Source organism: Crocuta crocuta, unplaced genomic scaffold (genome assembly GCF_008692635.1).
Source record: "Crocuta crocuta isolate KB4526 unplaced genomic scaffold, BGI_CrCroc_1.0 scaffold8, whole genome shotgun sequence".
Classification (NCBI taxonomy): Eukaryota; Metazoa; Chordata; class Mammalia; order Carnivora; family Hyaenidae; genus Crocuta; species Crocuta crocuta.
This window is the reverse complement of record NW_027532162.1, coordinates 101,739-111,548: the sequence shown is the minus strand read 5'-3', so window position 1 is coordinate 111,548 and position 9,810 is coordinate 101,739. Positions and strand designations below refer to the sequence as shown.

General features: G+C 64.1%; 1 protein-coding gene across 1 annotated transcript; it reads left to right on the top strand.

Moving 5' to 3' along the window:
• Positions 1-146: 146 nt before the first annotated feature.
• SIVA1 (SIVA1 apoptosis inducing factor) lies at positions 147-5,445 on the top strand. Its single transcript, XM_077776527.1, has 4 exons — positions 147-298; positions 2,237-2,431; positions 3,166-3,322; positions 5,261-5,445. Exons 1-4 carry the CDS (start codon positions 181-183, stop codon positions 5,316-5,318), a joined length of 528 nt encoding a protein of 175 aa, XP_077632653.1. The 5' UTR covers positions 147-180; the 3' UTR covers positions 5,319-5,445.
• Positions 5,446-9,810: the final 4,365 nt, after the last annotated feature.

Here is a 9,810-nt window from a genome sequence, read left to right as displayed (position 1 = left end):
GCGCGCAGCCGGGGCCCGCCCCCACCCTCGTCCCCAGCCTATCCCGCGCCGCACCGCCTTCGAGCCCCGCCCCACCCTTGCCCCTGGCCTATCCCGCGCCGCGCCGCGTTGGCGCGCGGCTGTGACGACACGGGTCGCGACTAGGCGCGCGGCTGAGCTGCGCAGACCCGGCCCGCGGCCATGCCCAAGCGGGGCTGCACCTTCGCGGACGCGGCCCCGCTGCAGCTGAAGGTCCGCGTTGGCCAGAGGGAGCTGAGCCGCGGCGTATGCGCCGAGCGGTACTCGCGGGAGATCTTCGGTGAGTGCGGGGTGGGCTGTGCGCACGCGGGAGCCTGGGAGGCGGTCTCCGCTGGCCGCGCCCCCCGGGAGCCGTGAGGCCGCGGGACCCGCAGTCCAGCCGGGCTTTGGGAGCCGCGAGCGGGGCATGAATGCGCGCACGCTCAGCTGCGCCGACCCCTCCCCTGCCTTCCTACACGGGCGGCCTGCGGGCGGTGCTGCCTCGGGGCCCTGTCCTCCCGGGAGACCCCGAGTTCGGCCAGTAACTCACCCCGGCCTGGCTCACACCCGCGTCTCTCGGCCCAGCGAGCGGTGGGTTGGTGTCCTGTCCCGGTGGGGTAAGCAGGCGTGAGTGCGCGTGTTAACCCGAGAGCTGCCTGTGGAGCGCGCAGCCCCTGCCCCCGGCCGCGCGGGACTCCCCGCCTTTGGGGAGCCTCCCGGCCCAGCGCGGGGAGGACTCTCCGAGGTGATTGGGGCAGGCATCGGTCGCTGCGGAACCAGCTGCAGGGGTGGCGGAGAGGAAGGGGAAAGGAATTCCGGGCAGAGTGGCCGCACGAACAAAGGCCAGGAGGCAGGAGCGTGCGATGTGACCGGAGTCCAGGTCCAGGGGTGGAGGCAGCGAGCTGTAGGCCTTCTCACCTGGCTTCCCCTGCACGGGTCTCGGTGCTGGGACACCACTGCTGTTTGGTTTGGGGTGACAAATACCCTGAGACAGCTCCACAGTGGGCCTCACCTCACCTCACGGTAGGGGCCCAGAGCTGTACCCGGAGAGCAGCGAGTGTTCACTGAGCAGGGCTGTTGTGCGTGAGGCAGGTGGGGAAGAGCCCTCCCGGGAGACGCGGTCCCGTCCTCCCGCCGCCGCCCCAGCCACCACCCTGCTGTCAGCAGCCATTCTGCCCTTCCGTTCGGGCACACTCGGGGGCGGATGACACTGCTCTCTGAGGCCACGCAGGTGATGAGAAGATGCGCAGCCGTGGGGGCTGAACTGCAGGTGCGTCCCCTGACGGGGCCAAGTCAGCCAGGCCTTTCACCCCCCCACCCCCCACCCCGCTCAACCGCCCCCGGCCTTCCGCAGTTAAGGGCCAGATGCCCGGTTTGAACTCAGGTGCAGCAAATTCCAGCCCCAGCTGTCACCCTGACCCCTTACCTGGAAAGGACCACAACCCTTTGAAAACTGGTGTTAATGTCACCACCTGACACGCCCCCTCCCACTCCAGGATGAGGAGGCAGGGGCTGGAGGAGGAGGAGCTGGTGTGGCAGAGGGGCCGCTGTCCGCGTCAGGACCACGGAGAGCCGCCCTGGCTGTGGGCCCAGGCCCCCACCTCGGCCGGTATCGGTGCCGGTATCGGTGCCGGAGGCGGGCACTTGCTCTTGCACCAGGATGACTGACGTGCGGCCTGAATCAAAGCCACCTGTGCGGGTGCTGAGCAACCGCTTCACCTCTGGGGGTGGGGGTGTCCAGGGCCCACGGAGGTCTTGGAAAGTTCTGGGCGCCTTTGTCAGAGCCGGGCTGCTGGCCTGTGTTTTGCTAGCGGCTCGGCAGTAGGTGCGGTGGGGGGCGGGGGGCGCACACGGCCGGGGCTGTGAATTAGCAACCTGAGGGACAGCACTTCCTCTGTGCCCTACACCGCCGGCTTGCAGGGCGCTTGCAGGCAGTTTGGGGTGAGACTCCGCGGGGACGTGAGGCCACGTGTCAGGAGAGCCGTGTGGAAGATCAGGAGAGGGAGCCTGGGTAGGGCTGCATGGTCCAGAATCTTCCTGGAGGAGGTGGCCCCAGAGCTTGGGGAAGGAAGGAGGGACAGGGAGGGAGGGTGACACCGTGCCCCACTGCGGGCAGCCGGGGCCGGGGGCGACTGTGCGGCAGAACACCCAGGAGGCCTGGCCACGGACCGCGAGGTGGCCGGGCCAGGACTTCCACGCCACGGGGATGTGAACACTGGGACTGTTTGGTCTTCCCCAGAGAAAACCAAGCAGCTCCTTTTTCGAGGGGCCCAGGCCTGTATGGACCATGTGTGGGAGGAAAGCTGCGCCATCGTTGACCTGCCGGAGTCCCCAAAGCCCGGCCCCACAGAGGCCCTTCGGGCCCCCCGTGGGCAGATGCTGATCGGACCGGACGGCCGACTGACCAGGAGCCAAGCCCAGGCCTGCGAAGCTGGTGAGTGAGGCCAGCAGCTGGCACCTCCGGGCCACACGCGGAGGGCGGACGTGGAGGTGTGTTGTCCTTCGTTCCTGACGCCGTCTGCCAGGGAGCTTTCCCGTCCCAGGCGGACAGGAGCTGGAGAGCCCAGGAGGCTCCTGACGTCAGGAGGCTCTGCCCTCCCCCAGCCCCCGACCTCCAGGCCCGGGGATCTGAAGCAGCCTCTAGCTGGGGGTCAGGCACGGAGTGGCAGCCCCCCTGGTGTCGGCCTGCTTTCCATCCGGGTGGGAGCAGCCCGCGCGGTGTGCGGCCCAGACCCCCGCCTTCGTTGCGGCGTAAACACCATAGTCCTTGCCAGCCTCGCCCCCAGGCCTGGAGCGAGGCCTTTGCTAAGCAGTGGTGCAGGAGCCACGCTTTGAGACACGGCTGTTGGGGTCACAAGACGAAGGCCGTGAGTTCTGATACAAGCCACCAGGGGAAGAGCTGGTCCCTCCGGCGCTGACGTGCAGACAGCGGGATCGACGGGGTCACAGAAGCCGCCCACCCGTGTGCTCCTGGGCACCTGGGGTCTCCCTAGTGAACAAAGGCCTGCAGGTCTTGCTTCTTGTAGGGGGTCAGGAGGACCCACGGTGGGTGTTAGGGGCAGGGAGTCCCGTCAGCCCTCTGTCCACAGGCCGGGGAGGCGGGGGCCCCGCAGCCTCCAGCGCTTTGGGTCCTCTGCGAGGCTGACGGGCGGTGTTTCTTCCTCACAGACCCGTCCGGGGCGGCGACCAGGGCCTGCTTCTCGTGTGTGCGAGCCGTGGACGGGAAGGCAGTGTGCGGCCAGTGTGAGCGCGCCCTGTGCGGGCGGTGCGTGCGCGTCTGCGGCAGCTGCGGGGCTGTGGCCTGTGCGCTGTGCGTCCTTGTGGAGTAAGTGACTGACCTGGGGGCCCGAGCCGGTGCGGGAGCACCCCGGGCCAGCTGGGGGGCTGGCAGCAGGGGACGGCCCGACTGGCCTTGCTTCTCTGGGTGCTCGTGAATGCTTCCCTGCTTCCCGCTTTTTCTGAGGATGGATCTTGTCTCGAGGAAAAGCAGGCCACCTGCCAGTCCCACTTTGCTCGTGTCTTCTGTCTCAGTAACTCTGTGACTTGATGTTTCGAGGCCTGATGTTGGGACTGTCTGGCATGGTTGTTACGTCGATGGAGGCGGAGGGGGGACAGATGCAGGTCTGTTTGCATGCGGCTGGTCGGGGCTGTCTGGAGCCAAAGCGGTGTTTGCTTCGTGCACTGCTTCAGCGAGCGTCTGCCTCAGCTCACTGGATCGGTGCTGGCTTGGAAGGCGCTGGGTTCCAGTCCCACCGCAGTGCCACCAGTGGCTGGTGGTGGCGGGGGGAGGGGGTAAGCATCTATAAGAAGGATGAGGCCCCCACAGACTCAGAGCTGGATGTGTAGACCTCCAACCAGCTTAGTCCCAGCAGTCTTTAAAACCAACCATGGAGGGGCGCCTGGGGGCTCCGTCGGTTGGGTGTCCCACTTCGGCTCAGGGAATGACCTCACGGTTCATGAGTTCGAGCCCCGTGTGTCAGGCTCTGTGCTGACAGCTCAGAGCCTAGAGCCTGCTTCCGATTCTGTGTCTTCCTCTCTCTCTGCCCTTCACCCTCTCGTGCTCTGTCTCTCTCAGTCTCTCAAAAATACAAAATTGTTAAAAAAAATTTTTTTAAGTAAAAAATAAAACCAACCATGGGAAGCAGAAACCCAGCTCTGATGGGTTCTGCCGTGGAGAGTGGGGGCAGGGGTGCGGCCGCGGGTGGTGGGGAACCGGGAGCTCCGTGCTGTCCAGTTTGGGGGTGTCTGTTGGGCACGTTGTGCACGTGGTGTATGTTTGCTGTGTTTCTGGCGGCTTCTCTTCATGTTCACGTGTAGACTGAGGGCTGGGCCCTTCCGTGACCTGCAGCCTCCTCACCCGTGGAGGAGGGTGCACAGGAGGCAGGTTAGGGAGAGAGAGGGCTGCCGGGAGCCCCCCTCCCCACAGCCCCCTGTGCAGGAACCTTCCTTCCTCCCTCCCACAGTGTCCTCCTGGCCTTTACCTCCTGCTGCTTCTCCCCCATTACCTACAGGATTCACTTGTGAGGGGGCGGGGCCCCCACCCATTTCTGAGCCCAAACCAGGGGTGGGCTCCTGCCCCGTTTTACAAATGACTCATTCCAGGTCACAAGGCCAAAGTGGCATCCCCAGGTTTAGAAGGCAGGCCGTGCAGCTTGCGGCCCCTCCCCCCGGGTGCCCCACCCCCACCCCCCGCCCCGGCATCCTGGCACCTGGGCCCGGAGAGGTGGCGCTCTGTGCCAAGGCTCTGCTTCCAGCAAAACACAGCCCAGGGGCCGTCGGTGTCCTGCCCACAGGCGGCCACCTCAGGGCCCACGGCTCCCGGCCCGCCTGCCAGCCACGGGCTCCCCGTCTTCCCCGCCAGGGCCCGGGCAGCTCTGACTGCTTGCTGCCGCGTCTCTGACAAAAACGGGTTTCCTTGCCTGAGCTGTAGGCCGCTGCCAGTTTCCCGTCCCGTGGGGCCTNTGGCCCTTACCAACATCAGCAGGACTGCTTCCCTCTGAGGCTCAGGAAGGCGACTCCAGGCCTCCTGTGAGCCCCGCTGGCTGTGGGCGCGCTTCGGGGTCCCCCCGGGGCCTCGCGTGGTCTTCCTCCAGGGAGCCCGGCCGGGTGGGGTGAGGGACCTCGTGTTAAGTAGCTCCGTGTGCGGCTCACGGCCCTATCTCCCGGTGAGGTCGAGGGCCGGAGGGTCAGCACCACAACACACAGACCTAGGGGACGCAACAGCCCCTCACACCGGTTCTTCTCTCTCCCTGTGATGCTGCAGCTGCGGAGATGCGCAGGAGACGGGGCTCTGTGCCAGCTGCGCCATGTTCGAGGCCTGAGCAGGGAGCGGACGCCCTTCCCGGATGGCCGCACCAGGTCGCCGCTGAAGAACTGTGGGGGGCGGGGGGAGGTCTATTTTATATTTTGTACTGAGGGCAGAAGTGAATAAACCCCTTTATATTTGGACAGGAGGACTTGCTGATCAGTTCTGGGGTGTGTTCTGTGCGGTCCACGGGGGGCTGGAGGGAGCCCACAGGAGGCAGGGGCCCTCCGGGCCTGGTCACCCCGTCTTATACGCAGAAACCGGCACCTGTGGTCTGGTATTTCCAGTCCGTCCAGCAGCAGTGGTGAGAGAGGGCTCACTGTACAGTGCGTGGCCATGGGGCCAGAGCAGCTCCGGAAAGGGGACGATGTCCCCAGCTGTCCCTCACATGCCCCTATCTGGGGTCCACATGGTTTCTCAGGTGCCTGTGTGCTCGGGGCTCTGGAGACCTGACAGTCCCTGCCCCCTGGGAGTGATGGCCGGGCAGTCTTCACGTTTGGGGCAGTGCCCTTTGTGCAGCCCAGAGGGAGGCGCGCAGGGAGCAGCAGTGGGGCGGCCGGGCCAGGCAGTGCGTCTCCCTCACAGAGAGCCCTCGGCCTGGTCCCTGCACTCGGCAGAGGCTCCCCTGCCGGCAGGTGCCGCGTCCCGTTCTGGGCGGGGGCGCGGGGGGCGCGGGGCGCGATTTGCTGCCACGGGGAGAGCACAGAAGCCGCTGAAGTGGAGGCAGGGAGGCCGCCTGGAGTGGGGCCCGGGCTCTTCCCGAACCGGTGGCGCTCCAGGGCCTGGGCTGGCCGACCGCGGTCTGTGCCGCGAGTGGCAGAAACGGGCTTCGTCGTCCTGGGAGCCCCTCACGTCCGGCCTCCTGCCGGGGCCTGGAGCCCAGGTGTCCACCTGCAGCCTGTCGTCCCGGGAAGCACATCACACTCGTCGTCCGGGGAGCACAGGCCGCACCTCACGCCCGTCAGGACGGCCGCTACGAAGACCAGAAACAGGTGTTGGCGAGGACACGGAGAGGCTGGTCCCCGAGCACCGCGTGGGGACAGTCCGGCGGTTCCTCAGAAGGTCAAAACCAGAACTGCCGGGTGCTGAGCTAAAGAAGTGAGAGAAGGAACTCACCGTGCCGCTGCTCACGGGACCCAGAGGGAGGCCCCCGCGTGCCCACCGACGGGTGGGTGGGCGAACGCTGTGGCCCGTCGGTGTGTCCGTGTCCTCCTTGAAAAGGGCCGACGTCCGGCCCCTGCAGCAGCGTGGATGGACCATGAGGACACTTGCTCAGTGACGTCACCGATCCCCAGAGGGCAGATCACGTGTGACCCCACTCGTGCCGTCCGTGCACACAGTGGGACAGAGGCCCCGGGGCCGTGGGGGGAAGGGGTGTCCGCGCTTCGTGGGGACAGAGTTTCAGTTGTGAGACGGGTGGGGTGGTGAGCGGTGCACGGCAGTATGAGTATCCGTTGTGCCATTTAACTGCGCTTCAGAATGGTGACAGTGGCACATGTTATATATGTTGATAGTAGAAATACTGTAAAACCTTGGTTTGCAAACATAATTTGTTCTGGAAACATGCTTGTAATCCAAAGTACGTGTACATCAAAGCAAATTTCCTCGTAAGAAATGAAACTTAGATGATTTGTTCCACAGCCAAAATACATTCCTATAAAACTGGTCACTGTTCTGTAATGGTATGTAATAAAGAAAATACAGATCATAAAGGTAGATTAACCTGCCCTTTGAATCCCTTCGTGGCTGGTGTGAGGGCGACGGGACAGAGGAGGGTGCTGTGTAGAACGGTGTTCACGATCACTGATGGAATCACTGCTGTCTGTGGGCTCAGTGGAATCTTCTTTTCGTGCACTTTCAACCAGGAACCTGTCCAATGACCTGGAATGAAGCAAAGCCTTCCTAGGCTCCCTCTTGTCTGGAAAAGCAAAGGCCTGTCCAGAGGTGCTTGGAGGTGGCAGAAATACACTAGTGCCAGTCGTGGGCACCTTCCAACGTCCTGAAAAGTCACTGATTTCTGCCCAAACACCGAAGCCTGAGACCGAGCATCGGAGCATGGGAGATGTGAGGCCAGTCCCGCAGAGAGAGAGAGAGAGAGAGAGAGAGCACATGCGCACTATTGGCTCGTTGTGATCAGGTGACGTTTGGGTCAGGTGACATTTGGTGGCACACACTACTCGTGTTGGAAGACACCTATCATTTATCGAGTTACACTTCATCAGGAATGTTCGTCCCGTGGGGCTCATGCAGAAGGAGCTCCTCACTGTCCCAGGTGTTACTGTGTCCAGAACATTCGAGCCCTCGACTGCTGACAGCAGGAGTCATGGCTTCTCCGTGGACACAAGGCTGGGCGGCCGGGCTGTGCCGCTCCGTCCCCGGGCGGGGGCACTCCGGCAGCTCTGAAGGCAGACTGGGAAGCGGGCAGTGTGCACAGTCCATGTGTGCGACTATCCTCAAGCAGCCGGGCCACGGCACCACCTGCCACTTGGTATTGTGGGCTGGATCCCACGGTGGAAAAGGAATGTTAATGGGAAAACTGGGAAAACAAGCCACTGAAGGAGATAAAACGGATGTTAACACAGTCCTTTAATCCAAAATCAGGTGGGGAAAGACAGAAGAAGGAACACAGAAAAACGGCAAGAGGGTTTTAAGCCCAGCCCTGCCGACAGCCGCCGGCGGTGTGAACAGTGCGGACGCCTCGGTCAAGGCCGGACGTGGTCAGATCATCCAGCAAACAGCCAGGCCACAAGACCCTCCTGTCGCCTACAGACACGCACCCCAAGCATAAAGACACAGAACCGAAAGGAGCGAGGAATGCAAGCCCTGAGCACTTGTGTTTCCTGCCGGCAGCTCCCGGAGCGCAGGCCTGGCCCCCACATGCCCCCAAGTCTGTAGGGCAGGCCCTGGGGGCAGACCCCATGTCGCCAGCCGCTGCCAGCCAGGCTCGCTTCCCGAGTTAGCTCCTTACACACAGTGGCCAGAACGTGGGCAGTCGGGGTACCGGGCACTGGTTTCCATCCTGTCCCTCGCCAGCCGCCCAGTGGTGGCAACAGCAGCCATGGGGACGTGTGGGACACGAGAGGGCGTCGTGGCCTCCTGCCCTCTGTCCTAGGTGTCTGTCCCCTTGCGTCCCCCACTCTCCCCACCACGCCTGGAAGTTCAAGATGTCTCCTCATTCCTCGGCCCCACCCACCCAGGATGGGGTTGTGCTGCGTGCATGCCCATGACCTTGGAGCCTCTCCTGGGACCAAAGGCACCCCCAGCACCCCTGGGGAGGGCGCGCCGCCTGACAGCCATGCCATGCTGATTCCAGGCGTCTTCTGCGTTCCACCGCAAGGCTCCCACTGCGGTCATGTGGTCACCACTGGCTCAGGGTTCGAGGGTAACAGAAGGGCCTCGCTGTATTTTCTGGTTTCTACAGTGGACAGTTTTTTCCTTGTGTTAAGATCTATGTAAAATTTAACCATCTTAACCATTGAAGTGTGCAGTTCAGTGGTACAAAACACACTCACGTTGTGGGCCCTCACCACCACCCCCTGTAAATCTCCCATGCCCAGCTCCTGGGGTCACAGTCTACTGTGTCGGAGAAACTGACTCCTCTGGGGACCTTGTGTGAGTGGGCCACGCTGCGTGTGTCCTTTGGTGAGGGGGCTGCCCCACTCGGCGTCATGCCCTTGAGGCCCGTCCCTGCTGTAGCAGGAGCCAAGATGCCCTTAAGGCTGAGTGATCATGCTCCTGGGCGCGCACACTCGCCTCCCCGCAGTCTGCGGACCCACACTCGGCTTCCCGCCACTGTCTGGCTGCCGCAGATCTGGCTGCAGTGAGCACGGTGACGGTATCTGTGCCGTCCGTCCCTTCCAGAACGGACCCCGCAGCAGGGTTGCCGGGCCGCACCGTTTTCCTTGGCAGCCTCGTCATCTTGCACCCCCACCAGCTGTGCACAGGGCTCCAGTCTGATGCACATTTTCACACATGTGCCATCTGCACGTCGCTTCCCTCCAAAGCACCGTGTAGGGTGTGGTGTCTGCTGTGTGTTTGGGTCCCCGACAAGCTGTTGTGCTGCCCATGGCCTGTGCGGACGCCAGGCAACAGAGTCCCCAGGGCCGCGCCAGACGCCCTGCCCAGGGCCACCATGGAGTCCAGAGACAGAGGTGCTTCCGGCCATTCTCCAGGCCCACGCACCGGACCTACAGATGTCCCGAGGCCCGGCCACACCCGAGGGGTTGAACCCACGGGAGATGAGGTGCCCAGCAGCCCTGCACCATTCCATTCCTTGCCGGGCAGCGGGCTCCTTGGCTGGGAGCGGGCAGCCGCCGGGCATGTGCCAGGAGCTGCCTGCAGCACGTCCCGCTGGGCCGCAAGCGCCCCTGGACCCAATGGTCTCAGACGTGCTGGGCGGGCAGCGGCTGGAGAGGTGGACGGCGGGGCAGAGGCTGGGCGCTCCCAGGGCACACGTGGGCCGGCCCGCACGCTCTGCTGCCCGCCACCCACCCAAACAAGCCACGGAG

Excerpts from the sequence above, each read along its gene's own strand:
- SIVA1 (XM_077776527.1), top strand. The coding sequence starts at position 181 with ATGCCCAAGCGGGGCTGCACCTTCGCGGACGCGGCCCCGCTGCAGCTG. Across the intron at positions 299-2,236 it reads GTACTCGCGGGAGATCTTCG|AGAAAACCAAGCAGCTCCTT; the intron begins GTGAGTGCGGGG and ends GGTCTTCCCCAG. Across the intron at positions 2,432-3,165 it reads AGCCCAGGCCTGCGAAGCTG|ACCCGTCCGGGGCGGCGACC; the intron begins GTGAGTGAGGCC and ends TCTTCCTCACAG.